Genomic DNA, 16,647 nt, shown 5'->3' with positions numbered 1-16,647 from the left:
AACGTCCCAGTACGTAGCATTTTACTTGTTTGCATATGTTTTTCTTAATGTTTTGGAATCATGTTCTTGGATTATCAAATGCTATTTTTTCCAAGGTCAGTGCTTAGCTCTCTACAATACTGAGATCACTTACATCATTTTCAGCTTTGATAAGATTAATGATATCAAATGTCAACAGGCCCAAGAAATACTTGTTCTTTGAACAACCATCACATCTTTTATTGCACTTGAAAATGATAGGGGGTGGTCTGAAGTATTTTCAGTGTGTTTAAATGTGTTTATACTTAAATCAAATAACACTGATGAGGTCAATGAATATGTATAATTGTTTCGTTATTTTAACACAGATCAGAGACATCTCATCACTGTCTCTCTGATTATGGAATGACTTTGCCAGCTTCAAACGAAAAAGAATAAACAACAGTTTAACAGATACTATCTTATCTAGATAAATGAAAAAAAACAAAGTGGTTGGTGTAGCTATATCAAGTAATTAATGTGAAACTGAGATATGGTCACTTATTTGTTTTTAAACAATAGCAAATACTGCTTTTATGTTATCAGTATTTTCCAGGTGGATATGATGCCAAGTGTAGATGTGTGTGACTTTTATAAACATACTTTCTGGCCATGCTTCTGGCATTCCAGGAAGTTACTGCATTACATTTGAGCTTCTCACAGCTCACAACAGTACAATATACAACACATATATACACAGCATACAACATAGTTTCCCTTATTGATACTGAAAACACAAGATGTACACAAAGCTTTTCTGCAGGTTTTTGCAAGAAAAAACGCAAATCTTGGCCCATTCCTGCTTACAGAACTGCTTCAACTGTGTTATGTTGGCGGGCTTTCTTCCTGTGGGATTAATCTCTAGACTTTTTTCCAAAATGTAACATTTCTTCTGCTTCAACCATTCTTTGTAGACTAACTGGTGTTTTAGGGTCGTTGTTTTTCTGGAGGATCCACCTTCTGCTGGGGATCAATTCATAGATGAACAGCCAAGCATTCCCCTGTAGAATTTCTTGATACAATCCAGAATTCATAGTTCCATCAAATAATGGCAATCTGTCTTGGTTCAATAGCAGCAAAACATCCCCAAACTACAATACTGCCACCATCGTGTTTCACAGCTGAGATGAGGATCTTATGCAGTGTTTAGTTTTTGCCAAACATAACGTCTCTCATTTAAACCATAAAGATCCATTTTTGGTCTCATATGTTTACATTATTCAATAGTCTTATGGCTCATCCAGGTGGTCTTGCAAAAATATTCTGCCTAGACAATAGTGGATTTCTTCCTGCTATCATTCCATACATACTGTACTTGTTCAGTGTTTGCATGACGATGGACTTAGAAGATCCTTAGATATTACTCTGAGGTTCTTTATGATTTTCTACCCTTTAGTCTTGGAGTCATTTTTATTCAATGACCACTCCAGGGAAGGGTAACAATGGAGTTGAATTTCCTCCATTTGGACACTAACTGCCTGACAATGGATCAGTGAAATACAAACTCATCAAAAATAGTCTTGGAACCTCTTCCAGCCTAAAGACCAGACTTTGATGGTGAAGACTCAGTTAATGTTTTTTAAACAGGCTCAGCGACACTTACACCTGATTGTCATCTAATCGATTGAACCTCCTGACCCTTATTACCTATACCCAACTGATAATTCAAGAGGTTGACATACTTTTACCAATAAAGAAATTTAATGTTAGATTGCTTTGTTCCAGAAACAGATGAAAAACTACGTAATTGTTTATGTTATTTTTGCTTTATTGGGTTCTGCTTATCAACAAATACAGCTTTGGAATGCCTCAATTTAGCCTATAAAGCATATGATTTTCCTATTATTTAAATGTTTTTTGTTCTCCAGTAAGATATGATGTGATGGCTTATGTTATAACATACACATAACATAACATAACATAACTATCAGCATCTTTCAGCATATTTTTTTTAAGTTTCACATCCCATGATTTTATGTTCTAATGCTAAACTGGCTCACATGAAAGTGGAACAGTCTAACCTAAGTGATGCAGCTGTCTCATAACGAGGACAGCGCTGTCACATTTATAAAGTTACTATGTTTCTTGGGTTTGAAACAGCAGAACTGTTGTATCATGCCTTGAGGCAAGTCTTTGAATTTGGGTGGGTCAAGGATGTATCAGAAATCTTCAGAACAAAATTTTAAATTGCTTTGTTTTATTAAAGAAACAGCCTACATATATCTGATATCAAAATCATTACATTTACTCATATTAATAATTGTAATAGAACTTGTTAGCCTTTGGAAACAAAGTTAATTTAACTGAACCCTTTCCCCATCGTCAAACCTGACCACTCACTCACTCTGTGTATGACTTTGTAATGATAAATACAAGAGAACTGCTTAGCCTGATCTCACTCAGAACATTTATACTCGTCACTGCACGTCTGTGTGCAAAACCATGGCAGGAACAAATGGGATTCATATTGCTGATGTGTAAGAGAGAGAAGTATGTAGTATGTTTTAACCCAAATTTTACCATTATAAAGAGTGTTTTTAACATGTATCCATTGATAGTTGATGCTTCCTTGTCATGCTGCAATTCTGCTTCAAGTGAAGTCAGCATCAAAAATCATTTTGAAAGTCTAAGGAGGGAGGACAGTGCAGATTACACCATATTAAGAGAGCTGAGAGTAACATGGGGAAACGAGACCTTCCACACTTTACTTGAATAGAAGAGTTTGATGTAGCATGTAAACATTATTAAAGTTTCAAAATGTACTGACCCCAGTCCATACAGTCCATACATAGAGACCAAGCCGCAAAAACAGCCTATTTTGTATGAATTGTTTTTTGAAGTCGCAAAAAGCAACTAATTTGCCGATGTCCTCCTATTCAAGCAAAAGCTTTTTAGCTCAACCAACTCATACTGAAATTATATAGAGTAAGGAAACGTAATAGGATGTTCCAATGAGTGGCACAAACTAATCTGGGTTATTATCTATTGGAAAAGTAAACATAGGCTCTCTAGTGAGTGTGGGGTCTCTGGATGCGTACTCACACTCTTGAGCTGGACAGAGGTTTCCATGAAGACAATGAAGCTGATCCTGGTTCTGTGTGCATTAATGGCACTCTCAGAGTGCATCAGGTAAGCAATTACACTTGCCTTAGTCAGAACTGGGACGCATTTGTGTCGAAGGTCTTGATGTTATAATGCGCTGTATGTAGTTCAACTGTGTATAATGTCACTAATAATAAGAGACCAGGGCTGTACAATGTCACATATTGTACATACATACTAGGTGTATGTACAATATGTCACATATTGTCACACATGCTAGGTGAAAAAAACATCCTGTGCGAATACACAAAAGGTCACAGTCTTGTTTGTATTTACATTTTGTCTAGTCGAAAGTGCTCACGGAAGCTGTAGTCAGTTATTCATATTCAGTTACTCCTGAGCTGTTCTAAATACAAGTGCACAGGGCTGGCTTTAGGGCTGGCTTTATATATATACAGTGTTGTCCACTCACTGTCCACTCTATTAGACTCAGAGACAATAGCTCATCAAATTTGTGTTGGTCATCCTCTAGTCATTCATCAAAGGACACTGTTGGCTGGATATTTTTGGTGGGTGGACTATTCTCAGTCCAGCAGTGACACTGAGTTGTTTAAAAACTCCAGCAGCACTGCTGTGTCTGATCCACTCAGACCAGCGCAACACACACTAACATACCACCACCACATCAGTGTTACTGCAGTGCTGAGATTGATCCACTACTCAAATAATACCTGCTTTGTGGTGGTCTTGTGGGGGTCCTGATCATTGAAGAAAAGGGTGAAAGGGGGCTAACAAAGTATGCAGAGAAACAGACAAACTACAGTCTGTAATTGCAGAACTACAAAGTGCTCCGTTATCATGAGTGTCGCTGATATAATAGACAATAAGTGTAGATATGGACATTTAGTCTTTTGCTTTATCCGGTATTGTGGCATTCTCTTTCTGTTTTGGGGTTTCTCTTTACCATGTGAATTTTGAAAAGATACACTAACACTTTACTGTAGGGCAATGAATGACACCTACACAAGCTTTTCATGACATCTGACATAGACCTACATAAGCATTTATAAACACTTATTTCAATAGGCATCATTTCTCATAGTCATTCATTTTATCATTTATTAGACTGAAAATGTGTCATATCAGCATTATGTTGTACTGTGATGTGCACTATGCTATGCTAAGTCAGTTGTTATGTTGCACTATGTCACCCAGTAAGTCACCCAGTTTCATGCAATGACACATCGAATGTCAGAAAAAATTGACATCAAAGTCGACAAATGCAGCCTTTATGACAGATGACACCTGCTGGTATAAGCCATGAATAAATGTTTATGTCAGTTGTCCTGACAAGATTATGTAGGTGTTCTGTTACTGAACATACTATGTAGAAAGAGCTGGGTCCTTCACTCCTTTACTCTATATTTTATCATTTTATTGCTGTTTATTGCTGAGTTTTTCTTTTATGTCAACTTCTAAAAATACTATGTACAAAAAAGTATTAATAATTAACAATTGCCATATTTTTTTCCAGGGTGACTCTGATCAAGGGCAAAACTGCTCGCCAGAGACTGCAGGAGAAAGGCCTGTGGGCGTGTATAGAAGGTCACATCCCTATACACCATGGACCAAGTTTGTGCAGAATGGTCAAGAGTCTATGACCAATGATGCTGATGTACGTTAACCAGAATCTCTGTCTGTGTCTGTGTCTTATCAAAGAAGATTGTGTTTTTTACAAGTAAATAAACAAATAAAATAGTTTACAAATTCACTGAGCAGATATTAGCATTAGCATTGGCATGAGAGAATTCTGTTTAAACATCAGTGTTCTTGTCCCTCTCAGCTCTCCTACTATGGTGTGATCTCCATTGGCACCCCTCCTCAGTCTTTCACAGTGCTTATGGATACTGGCTCCTCCAATCTGTGGGTGCCTTCTGTCTACTGCTCAAGCCAGGCCTGCTGAATTTCATTTACATTGTAGTCTTATAAAATTGCAAGAAAAAGTAGAACTAGACTAAAAAATCTATTTTTTTCCTTTAGTGAACCATGATTGGTTCAACCCTCAGGATTCCAACACTTTCCAGAGCACCAATGAGGCTCTCTCCATTGCATACGGCCCTGGCAGCATGACTGGCATCCTGGGATACGACACTGTGACAGTAATTATCGTTTCTTAGTCTTAGTCTTGGTCTTACTCTGTGTAGCAATTTTGACATTGTCTGTAGTGCACGGATCATCACATACAATCTTATCGTATAATTGTCTACACCAAAACATTTTTTATTTGGTACTCATTGTACGTGCTGTAGAAGCCCTAAAACACTAAAACATTCCTGGAGAGTCTTGGAGCTACAGAGTTTACTGTTTTTCTGGAGGTGTTAGTATATTTAAACAAGATAATATTCAGATGAACCCCCCCATTACAATGCAACCCTACTCTTGAAGTTACCTTTCAAACCATTCCTAACTTAACCCTTTAAATGGTAAGCCTTGCATTTCACTATCCAATGACTTAGGAATAATCCAGTCAGTTAACATTTACAGAAAGAATAAACCTTAGGATGCAAACCTGGGAATTTTAGCACCATAACTGAACCCTTGGCATAGCAATGCTTATTAAAATCCCAAACTAAGTAACGACCCAAATTAACATTCTTTTGTGCTGCTATGAAGCATTTACAGCTGTGTCAGATCAGGTTTTACTCTAAGCTACGTCGAGTTTAGTTTGAGAAACTAAAATAAATCTATTTTAATATTTCAGTGATCAGCAGGGCAGCATGTTGTTCCTAGGTGTGGTTGACAGCTCCTACTACACTGGCAGCATCTACTGGATCCCTCTCTCCTCTGAGAGCTACTACCAGATCATCATGGATAGGTGAGCTACAGCAGCCTCCTAAAGGGGTACATGCCCTGAGAGTTGTGTAAATGTTGTGGAATATGGTCACTTCTAGACTTTCTATATAGCAGATGTCCATCCGGTGTCCATTAGATATCACATTAATGTCTGCTGTATTTATTAATGTATTCTTCTGTTTAGCTATCAAATAGTAAAGCCACATAGAAGTTGTTTACAAGTCTCTTTTCTCTGGCCTTTTGCAGTGTCACCATCAATGGAGAGGTTGTTGGTTGCTCTGGTGGTTGCCAGGCTATTGGAGATACTCCCTTATTGTTGGACCAATTAGTGCCGTCAGCAATCTGAATGCCTATCTGGGTGCTGAGCAGGATGAAAACGGAGATGTGAGAGGATGGCTGGACATGTGTTTATTGATCCTCAGTGAAGGCGACTCGTAACTAATCCACCCTGGTGACAGTGCCCAAGTTGCATCCCAAATTAAATTTCTCATTACAGTACATTGTGAGCTGCAGCAGCGTCCAGAGCATGCCGTCAGTTACCTTCACCCTTAACGGCTACTCCTTCTCCATTCCTGCTTCATCCTTCATCACTGAGGTTAGTCTATACCTTTTTAGTCTCTGTGGTTTTCAAACTGCTAGTGAACGAAAAAAGTAGGTTTAACTTCAGTACACTTCATTTATGTAGAGGAGCAATGTTGACGTGCTGTTTTGGCTCTAGAGCATCTCTGGCTCTAGAGCATCTCTGAACACACAGCACATTGAGCCATGAGGTGGATGGGCTACAACAGCAGAAGACCACATTTGGTTCCACTCCTGTTGGCCAAGAACAGAAATCTAAAGCTACAGTGGACAAAGGCTCAACATGACTGGACAGCTGAAGACAGGAAAAACATTGCCTGGTCTGACAAATCTCAATTACTGCTGCAGGTGGCAGGGACAGAATGTGGGGATAAACAGCACAAATCCATGAAGCCACTGTGCCTTATGTCAACCGTTATAGCTGCTGGTGGTGTAGTGGTGTGCGGAATGTTTTCTTTAGCCATGCTAATAACAATCGAGAATTGATTAAGTGCCACAGCCTGACTGTTGCTGACCATATGCCTCCCAAATTAGCCATTAAATGGCTATTTTCAGCATGATAACCTGTAACACATATCATCTCAGATTTGTTTAAGAATGTGATAGTGAGTTCAGTGTATTCAACTGTTCCTTGTAGCAATAGACCAGTATCTTATTAATCTAGCACTACATATGGTCAAAAAGGGAGCTATAAACATCAATCCTCTAATATTACCTTAATACACACAATCTGCTCTCATGCTGCAGTATTCTTTAATTCCTTAGTTAAAGGATGCTTTTTCCATTGTTTGCTGCATCATTTCAACATAATATAAGAAATATTTACTTCACAAAATGGTTAATAATTGTTTATATTCTAAACACAATGAAAAAACATAGAGACTTCAGAGTTTTGATGCTATGGCATATATTTTATTGCTTACAAAAGGTTCCCCCTTGTGGGGGTACATTGCATGCTGAAACCAACAGATTTTGCCATCTTTGCTTATGCAAGCTGAGCCAGGCCCACGCTGTTGTTCTCCCTGTTAAAGATGGTGTAGTAGTTTCTGATGAAAACATCACCCAAGATCCACAGTGAGTCACTGCTGCCACTAAAACCAGTGATGCAGCTACCAGAGGTCTGAAAAAAAAAGAAAAGAGCTTTTCTTGTTATTTACTATATTTAAACTATATTTTTTGAAATTCATTTGTTCTTTGAAAACAAATGTTTTAATACAGCTTTAGGTCTGAGTAAACATTCATAATATGCAGTCTGTCACTAACAGGTGTGAGAGAACTGACCTCAGAGACGTAGGATGAAGCAGGGATGGTGAAAGTGTAGTCGTTAAGGGTGAAGGTAACTGAAGGCATGCTCTGGATGCTGCTGCAGCTCACAATAGCCTGCAAGGCAAACACGAGAACACAATGTCATTTGCCAATTTTCAGTTTTCAGTGAAATTTTGTGCCTGATCAGAAGATGAAGGTTAGAAAGCTAGACTTTCTAACCTGAATCAAGACAACTTTAACGTCAGACATCATCACTAAGTACATCAACTTACATCTCCATATTCGTCTGTGGTGGCGCCCACCACAGAGTTAATGTTGCTGATGGCACTGCTTGGCCCCACAATCAAGGAGGTTCCAGTATCAATAATAGCCTGGCACCCACCAGAGCAAGCAACTGTCTCCCCATTGATGGTAACACTGCAAACATCAATGAGGATAATTTGTAGATGACATCAGTGTAGATTTTGGTGAGTGTCTGAAGAGGTAAGGACTGGATAAAACTGGGAACTGAGAGCTTGAGAACTGCATTTTGGTGCTAATGTTTACAGACATATGTTTCAGAAAACCATGCAAAAGTCCAAATCGATTTACCATTTTCAATGTATGGTGATGTCTAAGAGTATTTGAAGACTACCTATATAGGGACTTCATATTACACGCATAAGCATAGAATTGTATATTTATAAAGCAATTTTCACATTTATAAAAATGTTATGCCATTAACAGCAAGATGACATAATGTTTATTAAAAAAAATGTAGTCTATAATGACGAAAGCGCTTGCTTTAAAATGCACTTAAGTTACTCAAATAGAAATAAATGCAATTGATATCTGGTGTTAAATATGCCTCTGCTGTATGAGTTACAGTACATGGGAATGAAGCTTTATAACAGTATAATAAATAGAACAAGTGTCCATCGCTTTAGTTTAAGGTCAATACAAATTCATTTACGTCAAAAAACATCATATGTCTTCTTGCAATTAATGGTAGAAGCTGTTCATATTTTCATAAATACATGTATAATTATGTTATTCAGTGCTTATTTAGGTGGAGTCTTTATGCAGGTAGTTTTACTAAACATTTTAACTCTGACATTTTTGTTGTGATTTTTTGTTGTGTCGTGGGTTTTCTCGGTTATTCAATCAGGACCTACACTTTTTAAACAATTTTCTAAATTGTTTCGGAGAATAGAGCCAAAACAACTTCAACACCACCAGTCATATCATTTTGAGAATGCTTGTAAAAGTCACTGTGAAATGGTGAATTTAAGTGTAGCATGCATGGGTTTAGGATCAGACTGTGCACAGCCCACCTGTCCATGGTGATCTGGTAGTAGGTCTCAGAAGACAGAGGAATCCAGTAGATGTCGCCAGTGTAGTAGGAGCTGTCAATCTCACCAAAGATCACCACACTGCCCTCCTCCTCACTGCAGATTTCAAAAGATGTCAAGTTGAGATGAACCACCATTTAAGTTTTTCAAACTGAACAACAGCTAAAGCTAAAACTCTCATCAATCTCTTCAAATATTGTTGGAATTTAGCCAGACTGGAGATTGCTGAACTAGCAATGATGTTGATCTAAAGTATGTTGCTGCTGAGACTGTAAAGGCATGCTTACAAACTTCTTCAGGGTTGTGTGCTGCTGTTTGTTGCCTAAACAAGTTAAAATAAAACTGTTTCAGGTGTCATCTTACTCGCTGCTCAGGTAGACTGAGAAGACGTCCTCGGAGACCAGGCCCTGGCTCTCCATGTTGTCAAAGACAGGGGTAGCGTCATCTGAGGCAATGGACTGGTAGGCCAGACCCAGGATGCCATCTGCAGTCATGCTAGCCATGAAAGCAGCCTCAGTCTCGCTCAGTCCAAAGATCTGATTCTGAATTGAGATTCCACCAACCTACAACACATGAATTTAGGATTAGCACAGTGATACACATTATTCAGTTCTCCCTTCACTCATTACTTTCAGTCAACTTAAATAGCTTTGTGAAGCATAAAGAAGTGTGATTGTTTTCACAGAATTTCCAAGGAAAAGCTAAAGCCAAAAGACAGTACAGAATGTTGTTTTGCCAAGAAATATGATTTTAGAATAAATTAAAGCTGTGCTATGTAAGCTAAGGAAAATTGGGGACCTCTGTGGTAGAAATGTGCAACTGCACGCAACATGCAGAAGAAGAAGACATTTGTAATGTCAATTTTACTTCAGACCCCTTCGCGGAGAGGATGGGTCTGATGATTGCAAGCATGCTGAAAGAGTATTCAAAGAGTACTACCGCAAAATCTGACTCTACACCTCTACTTTTCAAATATTATCTAAAAAATAATTGTACATCTTCAAAAAATGTTTTGCTGGTTAAAGAGTTACAAAAACTTGTTTAAGCTAATAATATGAAATGATAAGCTACAATATCAGTAGCAGCATCAGCAAGCATTTACAGCTTTATGTGTGATTAGGCTTAAACTGAAACTCGTTTTGATCTCTACTAGTTTTCCTCAAGGAAAGTCATCTAATTTTCAATGTTAGGATTCTGAAACACAGTGAGTACCGTCACAGTGTCGTATGCCAGGTATCCAGTCATGCTGCCGGTGCCATACGCAATGGAGAGAGCCTCACTGGCATTCTGGAAAGTGCTGGAATCCGCAGGGTTGAACTTGTTGTGGTTCTCTAAAGAAAAGAAATATGTTTAGTGCTGAAAGCTAAATGAGTTTGTAGTATATCTAAAAAGAAACCTTCAAGACGTTAGCTGACCATGAGGGAATACTAGATGAGATTATATCTAACCATTAAGTAACTTAAACTCATTCAGCTGAGGTTTATATCCTTTGTGTTCACATCAGTACTTACGGCAGGCCTCGTCTGAGCAGGAAACAGAGGGCACCCACAGGTTGGAGGAGCCAGTATCGAAAATCACTGTGAAGGTCTGAGCAGGGGTGCCAATGGAGATCTCACCATAGTAGGACAGCTGAGAAGAACAACAACGTATTTGTAGGTGTTAACAGCACTTTTCACGTCTTGATGCTGGTGTATTTTAGAAGTGTTACTACTTGTGGTTTTTTTCATTTAATCTGTGATTTATCTGGCTCTATTTATTGCAAACTGTTGCATGAAAGAACAACTTTGGACACTTTGCACTTTAGACAGACATATTGCTGGGTTTGTGGGGGGCCATGTGGACCTGTTCCCACCCAGTTTGGCCCACCCCCAATGGCACAGAGTTCTTGAATCTTCATGTCTTTTTTCCACTTTAAATAAAAGAGGCTGCCAAAAATCACTTTGATCATTCATTTTTAGCAGCCATTATCACCATGGCAACTTTCACATGGCTCAGTGCCATGATCGATCGCCTACTATAAATCAATTTTTCTCCCCATCAGTAACACATAAACATTTCATTACCCTGCTAGACTACTATTTACATAGTTCGTCAGTCAGGTAAATAGTAATCTTGACTGTGGTGAAGAAAACAAAGTTCAATACTGTGAAAATAAATCAATCTGTGCCACTAAGCTGGTAGAACACTTTGACTTGACTTTGACTATTTGGGAACTTACATCGGCATCATTGGTCAGGGACTCAGTACCATCCTGCACAAACTTGACGGTGGGGTTGTAGGGAAACGTCTTCCTGAACTTCTCCCAAAGGCCTTTCTCCTTCATCTTCTCACGTACAGTCTTGCCTTTGATCAGAGGAACCCTGAAGCACAGGTTACAGTGTTACTTCTACAGGTTTTAAAACTTAACCACAAAACAAGTATAGAGTAAAACGGACTGAATAGCATCATGAACCTCAGAGAGAGAAGGAACTGTGACGACAAAAGCACAAGAAATTCAGGACTCATGCAGTACTAATGCCCATATTTATAGATCAGTCAAAACTACTGCAGTATCTGAATGAGAATCCAAAAAATAAGCATTTAATAATATTATATTTTATAACTCCAAGATACATGCAGTTCTGTCAGTGTGTCCCCAATGTTGCCTTAATATTAAAAAAAAAAGATATATATATACATATATATATATATATATATATATATATATATATATATATATATATATATACAGCACTTACCTGAGGCACTCAGAAAGTGCCACTAAGGCACACAAGGCCAGGATCAGCTTCATTGTCTTTACTGTTGGGCTCAAAGAGTGAGTACACACCCACAGAGTTCAGCCTTTATATACGGTCAGCTCACGTCTCCTATGTTTAGTTTTTCTTATCGGCCAGATTTTAACACAGATTAAGCCAGTGAATCTAAAACATGACCTTTTACATAACTGCATTCGCATTGTTTTCTCAATGTTAAACTGTTAATTTGAATCAAATACTCTTGTGTGTGAGAGGTTTTTTTTCCCTTCTTTCAAGGTCAGTGGTCTTGCAAGGTAAACTGTAGCTTTCATTATATTTAACTTTGACAAGCTTAACGAATGAAACTAATGCAAATATAATACTTAAATATTCTACACACTGTTTAGAATTTACTTTATATATTGACCCATGAAAGAGTATCAGGTACAGATTTCTTTTAGCTTTAGAAATATGATGTAAATAAGATTGTGTGCATGCTGCAAGTACAAATAAAAACAGAAAAATGGTGATTTAGAAATTCACCTTCACCTTTATTTAAACAAAAACATTACAAGATATTTAATAATTTACCTCCTTCCTTTTTTGTAAATATGTACTCAGTCATATTCATAAATAATTCTGAGGGATAAAAGGCCTCATTCTTCATGAGCTAAAATTTGCAGATTTCTAGGCATTTCACCACCTATGGTACCTAATGTTCCAAAGATTCACTGAATCTGCAGAAATTTCTGTGCATAAAAATCAAGACCAAAAACCACAACTGAATGGCTGTGATCTTCAGTTCTCTCCATGGCACTGAATTGAAATCCAGAACACTTCTGTAGATATCACCACATGGGCTCTAGAATACTTTGAGAAGCTGTAGTTATTAAACACCATTCTCTGCCCTCAGAAATGCTAAAGTTGAGTCTGTTCTGTGAACAACAGAAGCCATGTGTCAATAATAGTCAGAAATGCCACCAACTTCTCTGGCCTAAAGCTCAACTGAACTGATCTGATGCACAGTGGAAGGCATGGGTAACTTCCACATCTGAAAGGCATCAAGATATAAACACGTTTTGGAGCAACATGTGCTGCTTTCTGGCAGTCTTTTTCAGGGACATCCATGCATATTTCAGCATGCTAAGCTCATCACTCATGTACATGTCCACAACAAGACTGATCAGTTTAATCAACCCTCAAAAGAGCTTAGTAATGCTGAGTTAGTGACTGGATCATCACACTGATTTATCAGACCATTCAGGTTTTAGCAAGAAGAAGCAAGCATTGATTGATAGCACTATTAAACAAATATTTTTGGTGTTTCACATTTTTTTTTGGATACTTTTGTATCTGTATGATACTCATTTTTGTATTCAGAAAACTTGTATTCTTTAAGCTAAACTTTAACTAATATATCCTTAATAAACACAACATACAATTAGATTAAAGGATATGCAAATAAATGTAAACTTCTGTGTTGGACATATCACACATTTAAGGTATGCTAAAGACTTGTCCCTTTCTTGTCCTTTTGTATCATATAAATAATCTATAAAGATTTTGCTCCTTTAGTGAAACGTGATTAATGTCTAATGAAAACATTGTTCTTTTGTGATCTTTATCAACTGGAAACATTTCTGCGCGTACCAGTGTTTGTTGGCTGTTCCTCCTGAAGGAAAGATTCGTGCAAGGTCAGGCAGCACCTGACTTTCTAATCACCAGTAATTTTTCCACATCTGATGATATGGAAACACACAAACATCATCAACAATATTTCATAAATTAAAAAAAAAAATTCTGGTTTTCAAGAATAAATTGCATTATTTTTGGGCTTGAAGCTTTCACTTTTCAATGTACTTTCGCTGCAGTACATTTAGAAAGTAGTCCAAAGATAAATGCACACCACAACTATATAAAATCCACCTGCTGTGCACTTTCAGACCAGCTGAATTTGTCAGGAAAACCGAGAATCTGGAAACCCTACATGACAGGGAACAAATAAGTGAGTGAAACATGCGCATGTGAAAATTCTGGTTTCCATAGCATCATCACAGCTTAAAATCCTTACTGTTAAATGCGCTACTGCAGTTTCACCTCTGTTAACAGCAATGTACATTTCTTCACACTGAGTTTAATACTATACATCTAGCTTAAACACTGGGTTTTGGAGCTTGTAACACAGGCATGTAACATATCTTTACTGTGTATTACAGTGAATCCTTCAGTCAGTACTTCAACTTGAAGCCTGTGAGTTACCTGTGAGTTGAGGTGCCTGTTAGCCTGTCAGCTTTTCAAATTCCATATTCATGCCTGAGAGGTGGACACAAGGCTGCGGTGCCCATCACCCTGATTCCTGAGGAGTGGACATAGGGATGACGTGCTCTTCACCTTAATTCCTGAGAAGTGGAGAGTGAGATGCAGTGCTCCTCACCCTGATTCCTGGGATGTGGACACTTTGCAACTCGCATGGTTGTTTACAGTTTAGTCCACTGGTCACCATCCTTTCTCCTGGAGATCTGCCATTTTGCAGACTTTAGCTCCAACCTTAATCCACCCCACTTGACCTATCTAGTTATTGATTTTGAAATCCTTGATTAGCAGAATAAAGCTTGTTAGTTTTATGTTTGAGGTGAAATTTAGATCTCTAAGTGGACACATGGTGACCACTGGTTTAGTCTATTTTTATTTATACATACCATGGCTGTCTATAGTTTCCTTTGCAAATCTGTACAAAGTGATCAGGTGTAAGTATTTATTTTTTTTTTGTATTTAGTTTTGCACAGACCTATACAAAGTAGTCAGTCCTATTATTTGTTACTCCTTGTATTCTTCTTTTTCTATTAATTTTTAATACAGTTTGCACCACTTAACATACAGATGCTTTTCAAACTTTGTTTGTAGATAATTTCAGCAAGACGTACTGTACATTGCTCTCCCTTTGTCCTTTTATGCTGATAAACCTTTGAGGATATTAATCTGAAAAGTGAAAAATGTTTGCTTGCAGATATATTGCTTACCTTCTTCCCAAGAGCATCAGTGTAAGGATAGATGAGAAGATCCTTAATGTAAGTTTTTAACACACTGCTATTTTGACTCTCGACAAAAATGTAATGTTTTAGGGGCAGGCCATCCACAATGCACAGTCCAGGTAAGAGTGAAGGGAGCCTTTCTGACTGCCTAACTCGTGAATCCATCTGAGTCTGTCTGTAAGTTGGTATTTTTTAATTTTACAGTTGAGGCACATTTCCTGAAATGGTGCCCTGCCCCCTACTCAAACCACACAGCACCAGGGGATTTCAGTCCTAGTCTTGGTGACCCACTGCCTTTCACAGCTTATGATATTCTTTAACACACTTGACCCAGCTCATGAAGAGTGTGCTGGGATAAGGAGTTGGTGAAACAGTCAATAAGTGGATCCCCAGAACTGTGATTGAAAATGTGGAAGATTTTCTTTAAGGTTGTAAATGTAATCAGTACTCTCTGAAAAATGGCTCGTCAGTTCAACCTAAAAAATCTTGATGTGGCAACAACAAAATCAACTAGTTTTATTAAACTAAATAAATGACTAACTCATATTTTAGTTTAATAAAGCTAGTTCAATTGGTTGTTATGTTGAACTGACGAGCCGTTTTTAGAGTGTATGAATGATATTGTCTGCGGCCTAGGCCTGTGGAATAATGGAAGAATGTGTGTGGAGTAAATGTTGTAAATGAGCCAGAAAGAATTACAAAAAATTTCCAAAAGGTCAAGGACGACTTAAAGAAACAGTGTATTTGTATGTTGATTCTGCATGTTTATTCAAACATAACAGTATTCAATGAAGTCAGAATAGCATGTGACTGATAAATAATGGTGAGATATTTGGGAGGAGCGAGTAGGGGGTCAGGTGATGACCACTCCTTGTCCCAGAACTGTATAAGAGAGGACTGAATTTTGTATGCACTTCAGTTGATTCTCAAGAAAACTCAGGTTAATGTTTTTTGTTTGTGGGGTCTTAATCTTCAATAAAAGATTGTATTTTTCTGCCACTCTTTGTGTTGGAATTCCTTTATTTTTTTTAATTAGACACAAGCAATTTTCCATGACAAAAATCACTGCATTACACCACAGTGACTCTACATCGAGTTGTCAGTTTATTAGATCCATCTACATTATACCTACACCTGGCCGTTTTATCAGGTAGACATACCATATAGATGTTCTTTGTAGGTGTACATTTAATTATGAAAGTAGATTTTTTCCCCATTCTTGATTAATATATCACTTTAGCTGCTTGACAGTCTAGGGTCGCTGTTTTTGTATACTGCGCATCACAAAGTGCCATACGGTTTCAAAGGGAGACTTTTTGTAAATGCAGCAACAAAACTGTGCTGCATTGCACATGTGGTTATGCGCCTGACAGAAGCATATTGTTTTTTAATGCAGTGTCATCTCAGTGATCTTAGGTCACAGGCACAGATTTCTCTGAAATTCACTAAATCTGTTAATTATGTTAGGAACTGTGGATGGTTACATTTTTAAATTCCTTGCAACTCTGCACTGAGAAATGTTGTTCCAAACTGTTTTATACCTTTTCTACCATAACCTGATAACATGATACCTGTTCATCCATTTACCTGTTTCCACAAACTCTCCTCTCTTATATTCCCTCTGTCCCAACTTTTTTGGAACGTGTTGCAGGCATCAAATTATGCTACACATCAAGTCATGCATGATTACAAAAATCAATGAAGCTGATAAAATAGTAAATAGAGTAAAATAATAAATAACTCTATCATGTTTGAAATTTAATACCAGTGTAACACTGCACAAGCACAAGA

The 16,647-nt window shown here is 37.7% G+C and overlaps 1 protein-coding gene and 1 pseudogene across 1 annotated transcript; one reads left to right on the top strand and one right to left on the bottom strand.

Annotated features, from left to right (window-relative positions):
• Positions 1–3,094: 3,094 nt before the first annotated feature.
• Positions 3,095–6,682, top strand: LOC118814036 (annotated as a pseudogene).
• Positions 6,683–7,379: 697 nt separating this feature from the next.
• LOC118813177 (pepsin A-5-like) lies at positions 7,380–11,940 on the bottom strand. Its single transcript, XM_036578371.1, has 9 exons — positions 11,828–11,940; positions 11,308–11,449; positions 10,601–10,718; positions 10,302–10,420; positions 9,453–9,652; positions 9,072–9,185; positions 8,031–8,175; positions 7,774–7,872; positions 7,380–7,612 (listed from the first exon to the last, which is right to left on the bottom strand). The coding sequence occupies exons 1-9, from the start codon at positions 11,878–11,880 to the stop codon at positions 7,478–7,480; spliced, it is 1,125 nt and encodes a 374-aa protein (XP_036434264.1). The 5' UTR covers positions 11,881–11,940; the 3' UTR covers positions 7,380–7,477.
• Between the last annotated feature and the right edge of the window lie 4,707 nt (positions 11,941–16,647).

This window comes from Colossoma macropomum, unplaced genomic scaffold, assembly GCF_904425465.1.
Source record: "Colossoma macropomum unplaced genomic scaffold, Colossoma_macropomum, whole genome shotgun sequence".
NCBI classification, from domain to species: domain Eukaryota; kingdom Metazoa; phylum Chordata; class Actinopteri; order Characiformes; family Serrasalmidae; genus Colossoma; species Colossoma macropomum.
Note: the sequence above shows the minus strand (reverse complement) of the source record. Positions and strands in the feature narration are given on the sequence as shown.

Excerpts from the sequence above, each read along its gene's own strand:
- LOC118813177 (XM_036578371.1), bottom strand. The coding sequence starts at position 11,880 with ATGAAGCTGATCCTGGCCTTGTGTGCCTTAGTGGCACTTTCTGAGTGC. Across the intron at positions 11,450-11,827 it reads GCACTTTCTGAGTGCCTCAG|GGTTCCTCTGATCAAAGGCA; the intron begins GTAAGTGCTGTA and ends CCTGTGCTTCAG. Across the intron at positions 7,873-8,030 it reads CCACAGACGAATATGGAGAT|GCTATTGTGAGCTGCAGCAG; the intron begins GTAAGTTGATGT and ends TTTGCCTTGCAG.